General features: G+C 31.8%; 1 protein-coding gene across 2 annotated transcripts; it reads right to left on the bottom strand.

Annotated features, from left to right (window-relative positions):
• Positions 1-2,612: 2,612 nt before the first annotated feature.
• LOC107936787 (uncharacterized) lies at positions 2,613-16,002 on the bottom strand. 2 transcript variants are annotated; one of them, XM_041080297.1, is made up of 7 exons: positions 15,816-16,002; positions 5,525-5,826; positions 5,185-5,409; positions 5,081-5,107; positions 4,962-5,009; positions 4,407-4,436; positions 2,613-3,387 (listed from the first exon to the last, which is right to left on the bottom strand). In XM_041080297.1, the coding sequence occupies exons 2-7, from the start codon at positions 5,813-5,815 to the stop codon at positions 2,911-2,913; spliced, it is 1,098 nt and encodes a 365-aa protein (XP_040936231.1). In that variant the 5' UTR covers positions 5,816-5,826; positions 15,816-16,002; the 3' UTR covers positions 2,613-2,910. The 2 variants fall into 2 exon arrangements, with proteins under 2 accessions (XP_040936231.1, XP_016725043.2); XM_016869554.2 differs by lacking the exon at positions 15,816-16,002 and adding an exon at positions 6,032-6,330.
• Positions 16,003-17,157: the final 1,155 nt, after the last annotated feature.

The following is a 17,157-nucleotide window of genomic DNA, read 5'->3' as shown; positions in this document are numbered from 1 at the left end:
ACGTACTCAAACCCACATTCCAAATGAACTAAGATTCAATCCACAATAATAGTAAGTTTTGATTATATTTATTTTTTGTTTTGAAACAATGTTTAGAACTACTTATAACATCTTCTCGACCCATAAATAAGAGGATAATGCACTTCAACGTACTCGAACCGACATTCCAAATGAACTAAGACTCAATCCATAATAATAGTAAGTTTTGATCATATTTATTTTTTGTTTTGATATAATGTTTAGAATTACTTATAACATCTTCTCAACGTATAAATAAAAGGATAATACACTTTAACGTACTTAAACCCATATTCTAAGCGAACTAAGATTCAATTCACAATAACAGTAATAATAGTTTATAGAGGTGTTAATAATAAATAATCTGAGATATGAAGCATTATTATTTAAATGCAATTACGTGCCTCGATTGGTTATGAAGATTGAAGAGTTACTCCCCCCAGATGTTTTGCAAAGTTCGATGTTTACTGCCAGCAAGAATCAAGCATTAGGACATTAGATGTGAGACAAAAATCTTCTTTGGCTTATGCACACTCCATTATTTTACTTTTTAATTTTAAAAATATGTCCTTCTCTGTTTTCAATTACGTCCCACAAAAGAAAAGTTAGTTCATTACGTTACTTATATTTTGTTGTAGTTATAATCCACATCAATAATAGTAGTAGAAATGATCGCAAAGTAATAAGAAAAAAAAATAAGAATATATAGATTTTACGTGAAAAACTTTTATAGGGAAAAATCATGAGTAGAGAATGAGAATTTCACTATGTTGAAAAACACATAATACAATAGGAGTTCGACTACATCTATTTAAGAGCTAAACAAGTCTGTTGTAATCAATACTTAATAGAAGAAGTATAGTCCTATTCCTATACTAATTCAACCCTTAATACTTCGCCTCCACAGATTCCCCTATTTTGCCTCTTTATTTTATTTCTATAACAAATGACGGGATTCAGGTTACACAACTCTAATAATTATCATCTTATTTACGGATGAAATATAACGTTGAATCAATTTTAAAAAAAATTTTAAAAGAGTTTTGCCTTTTATTTAAATTTTTTTATATAACTCGACTTTTAATTTAATTAAAGTTCAAGATAATTATTAAACACAAAACGATACTGTAAATAATTATATTAATTAAATAGTTTTTTATTTTTATATCTATAAAATGAACTTGACCGTTAGAATACAAAGAAGCAAAAAGAAGAAGATAACAAGCTTTCTAATTTATGATAATCGAGAATTGGGAAGACAAATTAGAACAGAAGATGTAGGAAAGTTGCCGAACATGTGAATATTGTAAGAAGATTAAGAGATTGTAGGGGGAAAAGCAATGGAGAATGAAGGTAGATCCTGTATCTGATCCCACTCTTGTTTGTTTGTAAATGTAGTGTTTATAATTTAGTTAAAATTAAATTTAATTCGGTCAGAGATAGGTTAATAATTTTTTGAAATTTTATTTATCGATTAATTCGGTTAGAAATAGAGTAATTAATCGAATTAATCGAAATAAATAATATATATTATATATAAGATATTTTTTATATTAACAATGTATTTTTTGAACTATTATTTTTTATATTAATAAAAATATATGATAAATTTTTTGAACTGTTAAGAAAAAATGAAAATTATTAATATATTTTTTTATATATTTTATACTTATTTTAATCTAAAGATAAACATAGTGAATCTAGCAGATCTGGAGAAGAAGGTAGAGGAAGAGTTTTGTGATAAGGGGAAATGGGAACTGTCTAGGAAAAGTTGTTGTAGGTCTGACGGTCTATTCGATTCCCAAGGGAGTGGGCGATTACTGTTAGTTATTATTAAGTCTGTTTCTTTTTAGTTTCCTTTCATTTCTTTGTGGTTTTTATTTTAGGCTTGGGTTGATTTGTTTTGCTTTGGGCTTGAGTATTTTTTTTTGGTTAATTTGTTGTATACGTTTTTACTTTTTTTTTTTGTGAATTTCAATAATATAATAAAATTCGAGTAACCAATGTGATTAGCGTGACTCAAATTTAAACCATACTTAGAGTAGTGAACACCCTTGACCATCAAGTCATCACATGGGGTTCGTATAAGTTCTTACTTTGAATTAATAAAAACCTTGCTCCTGTTTTATTAGAAAAAATATTAATTTCAATTAAATTGATTATTGCATCATTTCCTTAAGTTAGTTATGTGGCTTCAAACCTCGGAACTCGAAGCACTATTTGAAATATTAGATTTTATTTTATCTCTTACAAATAAAATTTATCAAATTTTATTTCAAAAAACATTATATTTGTTATATAAAATCTTTATCAAATTAAAACTTAATAACCTCCCCTTTTTATATAACAAAATATTTTGATAAATTTTGTTTTTTAATAAAATATTCACCTTTTTAAAAATTAATTTCAATTAAAGGCTCGATTTTATTTTTAAAAATTGGCCACAAAATTGTAGAGATTAATTACCAACAAATTTACTTTTTCTCCCCTTTTTATTAAATCAAAACAAATCAAAGTAAAGCTTAAAGAGAAAGAAAATGGTTAGTCCAATAATATAAAGCAATGAACTAACATTTGAAATAAGAAAATAAACATTTAAGGATCTCAAAATATTAAGTAATCATTAAAGTGCAACAAACATAGAGATAGGAAAACAATGGAAAATATCCAAAAAAACCATGAAAATCCATGAATGCAAAATGAGTCCTAGCTATCTTGAGGAGGCTGTGGTGGAGGGAATTGAAACATAAGATTAACGATATGTTCCTCCAATGTAGACATCCCAGCACCTAAGCATACTAAGTAATCATTAAAGTGCAACAAACATAGAGATAGGAAAACAATGTAAAACATCCAAATAAAACATGAAAATCCATGAATGCAAAATGAGTCCTAGCTATATTGAGGAGGCTGTGGTGGAGAGAATTGAAGCATAAGATAAGCGATATGTTTCTCCAATGTAGACATCCTAGCATCTAAGCCTCGAACTTCATCACGGATGCCACTAATATCATCTCTCAAAGAGCCAAGTACGTTGAGTATAGCTAAAGTTTCGGCAGAAAAAATTGGATCTTGTGGTGGAGCTTGCGCGGGAGGTGGAACCGAATTTCCTCCTTCAACATCTTCACCTTTATTATCGTGGGGTTCGGCTTGAGCAGCCTTCACCCGTGTATCGGTGCAAGGGTTGAAATTTTTGTTCAATGCTTGTTGTAAGCCAGTGAAGTCTTGAACATTCACTTTGTTGTCGTGGTTGGCATAAATTTCGTTTTCCAACTCATTCATTTTAGACCATAATTCTTCACAAATTAGCAAACTTCCATGATTATCCGTTGCAGCAACTTCTTTCATCCTTGGACATACAAAATAATACTGAAATAAGAAACACGAAAAAACATGTCATAATTTAGTAAAAGTACCCCTATACTAGGAGTGAGATTGTATTTTTCCTCTTTCTATTAAAAAAAGAGCAAATTAATCATTATGTGTTAAATCAAAGAGCAAATAAGTCATTTCTGTTAAAAATTCTATCTATTTGTACGGTTAAAAATTGACATGGCTAACGAAATCAACATACAGTGACACGTAACGTGCCACGTGTACCTCATACAGGCATATAGAAGCTAGTTTTTAAAAATAGAAATGGATGAAATTTTTAATAAAATAGCCAATTTGCTCTTTGATATAAGTATAAAGACCTCTATGATACTTTTACTATCATAATTTAAAAAATATGATAATACTAGTGTTACCTTTTTGGGAATATGGATTTTGTAGTTTCAGATTTCTTTTACTACATAAATTTTTATAATATCGTTGTGTATATGATTATGTAGAAATCAAGTGGGATTCAATGTGTGATTTTGTACTTAAAAAAAAATAAAAACATGAAATTTTAAAACAATTCATATTATGGATTTTGAAAAGGTACATAATTTGATACTTGAATTTGACACTATTTTTTCAATATGGAATTTGTGTTATTTTTTAGTCTAAATTGGTACTTGTATTTGACAAAATTTATATATTTTGGTATTTGAAAGTAATGATGTTAACTTTTTAATCTTTAATTCGGATTTTATGGTTAATTGATGAAATTTAATTGCTAATTATAAAATTTTATCAAATCATTTCTAAAATCCGAATTAAGCACTAAAAACTTAACACCATTACCTTTGGTATCAAAACATATAATTTTTTGTCAAATATGATATCAGATGCATCAAAAAAATAACACAAGTACTATATTAGAGAAAAAATATTAAACTTAAATATTATGTATTAAATCATTTGATAAATAATATTTATGTCTAATGCTATTTTCGAAATTCAAGTTTTCAAATCTACCGATCATCACCTACCAATTTCATTTATATGTATATATGCCATACCTCTCTTTGAAGAGTCGTCAGGTCATAATCCTGAAATTTAGGAGAAATAAAAACAAATTATTAAAGATGCAAATAAGGTCAAGTCTAAGGATAACTTTAGATATTGAGACCTGAAAAAGGAAGATATGGGTAGACAACAAATTGATCAAGAAATATGATTCAACATATACAGTATTTTCAAGCTATGTGGCTTGATGTTGGTGTTTGACACATTTATGAATATGGGTTTAGAATATAATTTTCGAGATTTTTTAAAATATATTATTAAAAAAAAAAGTAAACATGTCAAGATTAGACGTGAACTTATATAAAAACATTTATACTCGAATTCAACTAATATAATTAAAAATGACTTCTTATTAAATTTAGAAAAGAAGTGTATATTTTCAAATACATGAATACGTATTCAATGCATAAACCCGAAACCAAACAAATAGCTGAAAAAAAATACTTTTAGCTATGTCTAAAAACAAGTTTAGTGGATAAGGACATGGGACTTTATTGGTACTATGCCCTACTATATTAGTTAATATCAATGATAAGAAATGTGCATACCTCATTATTAAGGTAGATTGCCTCAAGGTTCTTTACTTTGTTCAACTCCTGAAAAACCAAGTTAAATCGTTAGATCAAGAGGATATCGAACTCAGTAATTATATTGTTACTGTGCTTACCTCAAGGTTGTTTGCTTTGTGCAACTCCTGAAAAACCAAAGTTAAATTGGACAATTAGATCATGAAACCAAACTCAGTAATTCGATTTGTAAACATTAGCACACCTGTAGTTGTACATCTACATGATTGAGCCTCTCTTTTAGTTCGAGCAATTCCTGAATCGCCCCATCCTCTTTTAAACGGCCTGCCTTGAACTCGGTTAGGATTTCACTCCTTTTGTCCTTAATTTTTTGGAGATCAGATAGCAGTGGCCATTTCTCTTCAATTTGCTTGATGATGGACATAACTTCTGGACAGTTACTTAGCCGATCCCAATGTTTTTCCTTCACCTTTATGTCATTAAATATACACAAAGCAAGTGTCAAAAGTAAGAGAGAGAAAAATCTCTCTCATGGTTTTTGCTTCAGTTGATGTGAATGGCTAAGTTCAGTTAAGAGAATTTACTTTACAGGCCCTTCTGTTGATTTGGTCAGTTAAGTTTTTCCCACTATGCTCTACAGTAAGCTCTCCCACACTCTCTTCTCCACCGGTTACCCGGGGCAGGCACTGTTTCTTGATGCATTTTCCTTTTCCTTTAGCTTTCTGATTTCTTTTCTTCTCTCCGGTCAACATCAAGCTTGAGGAATTCACCTGATAATGATAGGCCGATGGTTGTCCATCAGCACCATTTGGCGCTCCAGGTGTGGGTGTCGTAACGATATCCCTATGGCCTCTGAGACTAGACCAATTCGTCATCTTTCACGGATCTGAAAATTTTAACTCAAATCAAATTTCTGAATCTAAAACAATCAAAGTTTTTCCTAATTTAGAACAAAAATAGAAACAAGCAAGCAAGTGACAATCATAAACTAACAAAATTTGCTCAAACGGATATGAAATTATAAATTTAGCAAAAATCAAAGCAATAGATGTACAGAAAGTGAGAGGAAATGAATTGAAATAGCAACTCACTGCTTTGATGTGGTGTAGAGAAGAGAAGAGAAGGAGCTGCTGCTGCTGTGTTGATGGTGAAGAAATGACGAAATCCATTGGAGAGAAAGATCTTAACTAAATACAGGCTTAAGAACTCGATTAGAAAGTTGGAGCGAGAGTGAAGACCAGGGAAGCATGACCGCATTTGACTTTTGGTTAATAAATTACTTTTAACATCCTTTTATTTTTTGAAATTTAAAATTTAGTCTGTACTTTATTTTTAAACTTTGAGATGCCACAATGTAACACCTCCCACCCATTCTACCGTTGGTACAGACAGAAGATGCTACCAGAACCTATACGAGTCAAAATCCTCAAAATCATTGAAGAGTTGTAATTTAAAAATATTTTTGTTAAATCGTTAAATCAAATTTGAATTTTTGGATGATTTTAAAATAATATAAAATCATTTTAAAATGGTTTGAGGTGGGTTGAAGGTGTTCATAACTTGTAACGGGTCTCGAGACATTAAAAAAGCTCAAAACAGTATAGGACCATTCAGTAATAAATTAGACTAAGTTTTACAATATTGTTTTTTATATATATATATAAAATCTTAGGAAGTAGATAGATTCAATTTTAGGAATTTAAGATCAAATTGAAATCATTTAAAAATTAATTTCTGAATGTTCAGAGGTGTTCGAGACCAAAACGAACTTTGAAAGGTTAAAAATGGTTCAAAATAATAAAGTGATCTGGGTCAAACATTGTGATGTCAAGAATGCAAATAAAAGTTTTTAAATAAAAGTAAATAAATAATTAATAAAAATAACTAAAATAAATAATAATAATAGGGATTGAATTGAATAAATAAAACTGAAATCAAAGCCTAAATCGTATAGACCAAAGACTATGGAGGACTGAAACTGCAATGTATGTACATTTGAAAGCCACAAAGTGAAAGTATTTTTATTGTCTTTAAAATTTTAAAGTAACATTATTCCACACTTAACCGCCGTCGTCCGCTCGGCTCACTTTCGCGCGGTCCAACCTGGCCTCCGCGCTTTCAAATGTACATACCTTGCAGTTTCAGTCCTCCATAGTCTTTGGTCCTATTTGGGATATTTATAAAATGTATGTTTAAAAAATAGGATTACACGAAATTAATCCGAATTACATTTTTTGTTTAATAATTAATTTTAATTTTTATGATATAAAAATATTTTATATTTAAAGTAGTAAAAATTATCTAATACTTCTTGAAAAGTTATTTGTTTTTTAAAAATATTTTAAAATTTTGTAAAATAATATTCAAAAATCATAAAATCAAACTCATTTTGTTACACTATGTTTTTTGGTTGAAGAGGCATCAGCTTCTGTTGGAAAATTGGTGGCAGAGGAATGGTCTGATTGGTTACTTCAGCGATGAGGTGTTTCCGTTGGGCTTTGAAGTTTGGAGAAGGTTCTTTGAATCTCCAATGTTGGTTTTTCAAAGCTGTTTCCTTTACCGTTTTGGCTGCGATGGTTTTCTGATGATAAACGGAAAGGTTTTGACTGGTATTTTTTGTTGGTTGTTCTTTTGGGGATTGCTTGTGTTTTTTGGTTTTTGGTTTTTGATTTTCGGTGTTCTTTCATTTTCCTGTTTTGTTTTTGCAGTATCTACTTCTGTTGTCTTTTCATTTTCTTCGGGGTGTTTGTGTTGTCAGATATTTTCTTCAGCCAATCCCTTTATTAATGCATACCAGTTTTCGAAGAAAAAAAAAAAACCGAATCCAAAATCGAATCGATAGCATTCTTACATGTGTGACGTCTGTCAAACCATGGTCCAGGGCATGACATTATCCACATAAAAATAAATTTCAAATTAAAAATTGACGACAAGAGAAAGTTTATTTGTTAAAGTATTCTTATATTTTTAAAGAAATAAATTAATTTTTTTATTATTTTTAAAAATAATTAAAATATAATTTTATTTTTATTAATTTAAAATTTTAAAAATTATATAAAAGATCTAAATAAAAACATTTCAAAGGTGACCTAACTACGAGCTTGCTCTTACTCATAAATTCTTTAAGATTTTTTTTTTTTTTGTTTTGAAGTACCACTTTTTTATTAAATTTTAATTCCACAAAGTTAAAACCAAAGAGTTTCATAGAGAAAATTAAAAATATATCAAACAATCCTTCAAAGTTGAGTGTGTTCTAAAAGGTAACAAAAGATGAGTGATAACAATGATAAGTTTATCTTCACAAGCTGCCAAACTTCCATGATCTTAATCAACAGCATAAAGATCATTATTTACAATAATTTCTTCATATCAATCCATGGACATGCTGAAGAAAGCTACAACAACAACATATATAGACAATAAATTAATATTTCAATGTAAAGTTACTTTATTGAAACATGAATTTTAAAGATTTAAATTTGTATTTCATTTACTACAAGTATAAATTTATTATTTGAAAAATAATCATAAATATTACATTTATGTCGTAAAGCTTGCAAACCAAAATTCAGGTTCTGAAAATTGAGTTCCCAAATAGGAATATATAGAGGCGTTTATGGGCTGAATTGAATTTAAACATGTTATTAATATGCGCTATGCTTGTTTAAACCTAGTCCAATTCGAAATATGAACCTAAAAGTTTACATAAGGCTGTCCGTATTTGTAAATAGCTAATCCAAGCTCATTTTAATAGTTATTTTAACTTTTTTTTAATATTTACATTATAAATTCTATAATATATAATATAAAATATTATAAATTTTAAAAAACAAACTTAAGCCTTAAATGTTCAAGTCTGAACTCGATCCATTTTTAAAATGGGCCTAAATTTTTTACTTAAATTCATTTTTCGATGTAATATTTTTGCCCAAAACGTCCCATATTTGAAATGAGTTTTTGGACTTAGATAAATAATCCAACCTATATATAGATTTAGATATATCGTACCTCTTTCTTTAGGGTCTCCACGCTGAAATTCTGAAATTTAAAAGAAATATAACTTAATGATCAAGAAGAGATTTAAACAGGGTCAAGTTTAAGAATTAATTGAGACATTCAAATATGATATATTGGGAAAAAAAAACAGAGGTACCAGAGAAATGGATGGTGAACAAATTAATAAAGATATACATTTTTTTTCATTCCAAATATATCATATGCTTAGAAAGATTCAACTACATGTGTTATTATCATTTTGCTTGTAATGTCCATGTTCCACATATATTCAGATATGGGCATGCATATGACCGTCAAAGGTTCACCTAAATACATGAAAAAAATTTAGAAAAATCTCACTAAAATAGCTTAAAGTGGTCGGGTGCATGAGGAAAGATATTGCAATTGTAAATTGATTTTTAAAAGATTAAAGGTAGAAACACATATTCAAATGTAGGGATCACATATGATCACCAAGGATTCCTCTAAATACATAAAAAAAATTATTATATGTGACGGGCACGCAATATATGGTATTCTCTAGTCACACTCAAATCCAAGAAAAATAGTTGAAAATGACTTTTTTCTAAGTAAAAATATTATAGAGACTCTTATGTTATAAGTCAGATTGTATTTTACCCATTTAATAAAAAAATACGCAAACTAAGCTTTTCTGTTATAACTATCGTCCATTTCTATAGTTAAAAACTGATGTGGATAATGGAATAATAAAACAGTTACATGTAACGCGTTACGTACATATACCTCATGCTAAGGTATAAGGACTAGATTTTAACAATAGAAATTAAAGAAATTTGTAACAGATGGAGCCATTTGCTCTGATATTATATATAAGAACTAATTGTCCATATTTTTTTAGAGGGGACAAAAAGTAATCTGACTTTTAATACAATACCCTTCATGATATTTTTACCATTTTTACTATCTAGAAAACAAGTCTAATGAATGAGGAAAGAAAAATATAATTATAATGTGATTTATAAATGAGAAATGATCATTTTATTCAAGAATAATAATCTAGGTTAATATCAATCATAAGAAACGTTTATGTGCATACCATATTATTAGCGAAGATTGCATCAAGGTTCCTAGCTTTTGTCATGTCCTGAAAAACCAAGTTAAAAAGTCAGAATAATATGTTACATCATGAAACTAAATGTGGTAATTAAATTTGTTAACAATACCGTACCTTCATCCATTTTTGATCTAATCTTTTAAACTCCTCTTCTAATTCGAGCAATCTCCGCTTTGCCTCATCTGTCAAACCAGTGTCCTTGAACTCGAGCTCGATTTCAAGGACCTTTCGCTTAATGTCATCAAGATCAGATCGAATTGGACATTGCGATTTGATTTGCTTGTGGGAGCCAAGAACTTTTGGCAAGAGAGGAGAGGCTTTCATCTCTATCATCTGATGGAAAATCAAGATCACAGATTCCATATATGCCATGTCGTCCTACATTTCACCAAATATAAACAAGTATTAAGAAACATGTGATAGGAATACACATTTCAAGATATTGCTTTTTTTGGAGATAAACAATTCTTACAGCTTTTTCTTTGAAAAAAAAAGGTGACTACTAGGTATTGTTAGTGTCTACTACGGAGATAAAAACCATTCTCATGATTTTATCATCATTGTTACTGCAAGGATTTTCGGACCGTACCAAGTATTTTCCTAAAACTGTCATTAGCTATATTGTCAGTTGAGAAAAGGTACTTCAAGGAAGGTGTAAAGGGTTTTGTTAGCAAAGTGAGAAAACGTTATAATCTAACAAAATGAAATATCTTGGAGAAATAGTGGAGAGGAAAATTAAGGTAAACTCTAAACAAGTGGTGATAATGGACTGAGAAAAATGAGAGCTACAGTGGTTGTTCTAATTGTAGATAGAAAGTTACCGATAAAATTATAAAGTTCTAAATTTGACACAATATCTAAAAGTCCCCCAACAAAACATTCAAACCCCTATTTATAAGTGTTGCGTGGAAGCGTGTGAAAGAGTAAAAATATTGTACTGAAAAATCACACTAAGTTCAATTCCCAGGAAAGAGAGGTAGATCACGAAGATCACTTAAATACCAAGTCTTTCCTAGCCAGAATATCCCTCTATCGTAATTTAATAACACAATAAATTACTACAATCACATTCACAAAATATGCAAAATAAATAATAAAGAACACCAGAATTTTAACGAGGTTCAGCAAATTTTGCCTACGTCCTCGGGCACTACCAAATATATTTCACTTCAAAAATTACAAGTGAAATTTACAAATAGAGAGAGAGAATAATGCCTCAAGTATAGATGCTATTAGCATATCATCAACATATAAGAGCAAGTATATGAAAGTTCCTTCTTGTAGCTTCTGAAAATACACGCAATGATCAAATTTACTTCTTGTGTACCTTTGCCCTTTCATGAACTGATCAAATCGCTTGTACCACTGCCTCGGAGATTGCTTCAATCCATAAAGCGACTTTGTCAGTTTGCAAACCCAATTTTCTTTTCCAGCAACCTTAAATCCATCTGGCTGAGTCATATAGATTTCCTCTTCCAAATCACCGTGTAAAAACGCGGTCTTCACATCAAGCTGAACTAGTTCAAGATCATATTACGCAACCAAGGCTAGCAAAATCCGAATAGACGAATGCTTCACAACTGGAGAAAACACTTCATTGTAGTCTATTCCTTCTTTCTGAGCGTAACCCTTTGCTACCAATCTAGCCTTGTATCGAATTTCATTTTTACCAGGAAATTCTTCCTTCTTTGCATATACCCATTTGCATCCAATTGCCTTCTTTCCCTTGGGCAGTGTCACCAACTCCCAGGTCCTAGTTTTATGAAGAGACTGCATTTCTTCATTCATTGCTTGCTTCCACTTTACACCATCAGGGTTACTTATTGCTTCTGTGTAAGTAGAAGGAACATCATCATCTGCAATTGGAAGTGCATAGGCCACTATATCATCAAAGCGAGTAGGCTTACGAATCTCTTTTCTTGGCCTCCTATATGCAATTGAATCTTGTTGCTGTAGAGGTTCTTGGGTAGGAACCTCTTCATCATTTGTCCCTTCAATATTAACTGGATCATCGTTAACCTTTTCAAGCTCTACCTGCTGCAAAGTACTACTGGTTTTGTCATCCTTTTGTGAATCCTTGTACTTTAACATGGTTGATTCATCAAAAGTCACATCTCTATTGAAAACAATCTTCCTTGTATCAGGACACCAGAGACGGTATCATTTTACTCCATCAGTTATACCCAAGAATAATGCTTTCTTTGCTCTTAGGTCTAACTTAGATTCTTTTACATGATAATATGCAGTGGAACCAAATACATGCAAAGAATCATAATCAGTAGTAGATTTACCAGTCCATATCTCCATAGGAGTTTTTCCATTTATTGCAGCTGATGGCAAACGGTTAATTAGATGACACGCATATGTAACTGCCTCAGCCCAAAATTCCTTGCCCAATCCAGCATTGGACAACATAAATCGAACTTTCTCCAGTATAGTTCGATTCATGCGTTCTGCCACCCCATTCTGCTGTGGTGTATCCCGAACAGTGAAGTGTCGCACAATGCCCTCATCTTGACATACTTGTAGAAATGGATCATTTTTGTACTCAGTGCCATTATCTGATCGAAGTCGTTTGACCTTTCGACCAGTCTGAGTCTCCACCATCTTTTTCCATTTCAGAAATGCATCCAAAACTTCACTTTTTCTTTTCATTAGATACACCCATACTTTTCTTGAATAATCATCAACAAAAGTAACAAAATAGTGCATACCTCCCAAAGAAGCCACTTTGGTAGGTCCCCACATATCACTGTGAACGTAGTCCAGAATTCCTTTCGTATTGTGAATTGCTGGACCAAATTTTACCCTCTTCTGCTTGCCTAGAACACAATGTTCACAGAATTCCAATTTGCAAGAATTTGCACCTTTCAACAAGCCTTGCTTCGCCAATGTCTGCAAAGCTTTTTCACCAGCATGTCCCAATCGCATATGCCAAAATCTGGTAGCCTCTGAATCTACATCTTTTGTAGAAACTGTTGATGTTGATCCAATAATTGTACTTCCATTTAAAAAGTACAAGTTATTTCTTCTTGTGCCTTTCATCACCGTCAGTTGCCCAGCTACTACTTTTAGTAATCCATCTCTCAAAGTGATTGTGAGCCCTTTAGATTCTAGGGCCCCTAATGAGATGAGATTTTTCTTCAAGCTAGGTACATAGCGAACATCTGTCAAGACTTGGATTGAGCCGTCGTGATTCTTCAATTGGACTGTACCCACTCCCATTGTCTTACAAGCACTATCATTGCCCATAAGAACAATTCCACCTTCTAGCTCTTTAAGACTAGAAAACCAGTCCTTATTAGGACACATATGGTAAGTACATCCTGAATCCAAAATCCACTCATCCGTTTGACATGCCATTGCTATGCCAACCAAGCTAAAGTCTGACTCCTCATCATGCTCCACTACACATGCATTAGAAATAGCCTTGCCCTTTTGTAACTTAGGACAATTCTTTTTCCAATGCCCATTTTCACGGCAAAAAGCACATTCATCTTTGGCGGGTCTCCCTTTGGACTTTCCTCTTCTACCAGATTTGCTGCTGTGTGAACGACCTCTTACTGTTAAGACTTCTGCAGTTGTATCTCTGTGATCTCTTTTATCTTTCTTTCGAGTCTCAGATCCATACAACGCACTACAGACTACATCAAATGTGATCGTGTCCTTCCCATGAAGCAATGTGGTGGTAAGATGATCATATTCATCAGGAAGGGAATTCAACAACAATAATGCCTTGTCTTCATCTTCAAATTTCTCATCCATATTTAGCAAGTCTGCTAAAATTTTATTGAATGAGTTCACATGGTCATTCATCGACATACCGAGTGCATACGTGAATCGATAAAGTTTCTTTTTCATATAAAGCCTATTTTTAAGACTTTTCGTTAGAAACTTTTCTTCCAGTATATCTCATAACTTCTTCGCTGATGTCTCCCTCATGACAGAGTACTTCTGCTCTTTGGCCAAACATAGGCGGATTGTACCACACACCTGTCTATTGATCTTGGCCCACTCCTTGTCATCCATCTTGTTAGGTTTTTCTTCAAGGGCTATATCTAGCTCTTGCTGACATAAGACATCCAGGATCACACATTGCCACATACCAAAATTATTAGTACCGTCAAATTTCTCTACTTCAAATTTTACATTTGTCACAGTAGTCCTTGCTGATGACGATGCTGCTGCCATTTTTCTCCTCAATCCCAACTACTGTATACATGAACAGTACCGTATACGTGAATAGTACCGTATACGTGAATAGTACCATAAATGGTCGTATTCCCCAAGTACGAATCTGGCTCTAATACCAATTGTTGCGCGGAAGCGTGTGAAAGAGTAAAAATATTGTACTGAAAAATCACACTAAGTTCAATTCCCAGGAAAGAGAGGTAGATCACGAAGATCACTTAAATACCAAGTCTTTCCTAGCCAGAATATCCCTCTATCGTAATTTAATAGCACAATAAATTACTACAATCACATTCACAAAATATGCAAAATAAATAATAAAGAACACCAGAATTTTAACGAGGTTCAGCAAATTTTGCCTACGTCCTCGGGCACTACCAAATATATTTCACTCCAAAAATTACAAGTGAAATTTACAAATAGAGAGAGAGAATAATGCCTTAAGTAGAGAATGGCAATTATGGGATGAAGAAAGTAAGAAATAGTTAGGCCTATTTATAGTTGAGGTTCAAGGATCAACTTGCAATGTCCCTATACAATTAGGGACCAAAATTGCAATTATCCCATGCCAACTTTTAACCCAACTTGCCAACTAATCTTACTTTCTACTTTCGGTGCCCACCCTTTTTGACTTTTCAAACAATGGGTGGGTTCCAATAATAAGCTTTAGGTAAAAAGTTAGTAAAGGACTATTAAAATGAGAAAGTAAGAATGGAAATGCTAAATAGGGTTCAACATGGAAAAATGGAAAGCAAATTGTATAGATAATGAGTATAATGCTGGTTACATAAAACTTATAATCATTTCAAACGTTTCAGAAAAAAAATGTTTATTCAATAAAGAAATGGGTAGTCAAGCACTTGTATTTAAAAAAAAAAAGGTAAAAATTGCATTTATTTAACAATGATGTTCTCTAAAACATTGGTAAAACTATCCTTTCTGTTAAAAAACGAGTAAATTAATCTATGTATATCAGATTAAAGAATAAATTAATGCTTTTTTTAGAAATTTTATTTATTTCTACTATTAAATCGGTCATTTATATGTTAATTACGCCAATTTTTAACAGTACAATCGAACGGAATTTTTAACAAAAAAAGAATTGATTTTCTGTTGATTCGGTCAGTCAAGTTTTTCCCACTATGCTCTACAGTAAGCTCTCCCACACTCTCTTCTCCACCGGTTACCCGGGGCAGGCACTGCTTCTTGATGCATTTTCCTTTTCCTTTAACTTTCTGACTTCTTTTCTTTCCTCCGGTCAACATCGAGCTTGAGGAATTCACCTGATAATGATCGGCCGATGGTTGTCCATCAGCACCATTTGGCGCTCCAGGTGTGGGTATCATAACGATATCCCTCTGGCCTCTGAGACTAGACCAATTCGTCATCTTTCACGGATCTGAAAATTTTAACTCAAATCAAATTTCTGAATCTAAAACAATCAAAGTTTTTCCTAATTTAGAACAAAAACAGAAACAAGCAAGAAAGTGACAATCATCTTGCTCAAACGGATATGAAATTATAAATTTAGCAAAAATCAAAGCAATAGATGTACAGAAAGTGATAGGAAATGAATTGAAATAGCAACTCACTGCTTTGATGTGGTGTAGCGAAGAGAAGAGAAGGAGCTGCTGCTGTGTTAATGGTGAAGAAATGATGAAATCCATTGGAGAGAAAGATCTTAATTAAATACCGGCTTACGGTCGACTGCAAACTCGATTAAAAAGTTGGAGCGAGAGAAAAGACCAGGGAAGCGTTGCCACGACTTTTGGTTAATGAAATTACCATTAACATCCCTTTACTTTTTTGAAATTTAAAATTTAGTCTATACTTTATTTTTAAAGTTTTAGATGCGACAAAATGTAACATCTCCCACCCATTCTATGGTTGGTACAGACAGAAGACTGAAACTGCGAGGTATGTACATTTGAAAGCGCACAAAGTGAAAGTATTTTTATTGTCTTTAAAATTTTAAAGTAACATTATTCCACAGTTAACCGCAGTCGTCCGCTCGGTTCACTTTCGCGCGGTCCAACCTGGCTTCCGCGCTTTCAAATGTGCATACCTTGCAGTTTCAGACCTCCATAGTCTTTGGTCCTATTTGGGCGATTTATAAAATGTATGTTTAAAAAATAGGATTACACGAAATTAATCCGAATTAATAATTAATTTTAATTTTTATGATATACAAATATTTTATATTTGAAGTAGTAAAAATTATCTAATACTTCTTGAAAAGTTATTTTTTTAAAAAATATTAATGAAATATATTTTTAAATTTTGTAAAATAATATTCAAAAATCATAAAATCAAACTCATTTTGTTACACTATGTTTTTGGGTTGAAGAGGCACCAGCTTCTGTTGGAAAATTGGTGGCAGAGGACTGGTCTGATTGGTTTCGTCAGCGATGAGGTATTTTCGTTGGGCTTTGAAGTTTGGAGAAGGCTCTTTGAATCGCCAATGTTGGTTTTTCAAAGCTGTTTCCTCTACTGTTTTGGCTGCGATGGTTTTCTGATAATAAACGGAAAGGTTTTGACTGGTATTTTTTGTTGGTTGTTCTTTTGGGGATTGCTTGTGTTTTTTGGTTTTTGGTTTTTGATTTTCGGTGTTCTTTCATTTTCCTGTTTTGTTTTGGCAGTATCTACTGTTGTCTTTTCATTTTCTTTGGAGTGTTTGTGTTGTCAGATATTTTCTTCAGCCAATTCCTTTATTAATGAATACCAGTTTTCGAAGCAAAAAAAAATTAAAAAAAAATACCGAATCCAAAATCGAATCGATAGCATTCTTACATGTGTGGCGTCTGTCAAACCATGGTCCACGGCATGACATTATCCACATAAAAATAAATTTCAAATTAAAAATTGACTACATAAGAGAAAGTTTATGTGTTAACTCGTATTCTTATACTTTTTAAAGAATTAAATTAATTTTTT

Source organism: Gossypium hirsutum, chromosome A11 (genome assembly GCF_007990345.1).
Source record: "Gossypium hirsutum isolate 1008001.06 chromosome A11, Gossypium_hirsutum_v2.1, whole genome shotgun sequence".
In the NCBI taxonomy this organism is placed as follows: Eukaryota; Viridiplantae; Streptophyta; class Magnoliopsida; order Malvales; family Malvaceae; genus Gossypium; species Gossypium hirsutum.
This window is presented reverse-complemented; position numbering and strand designations above follow the sequence as displayed.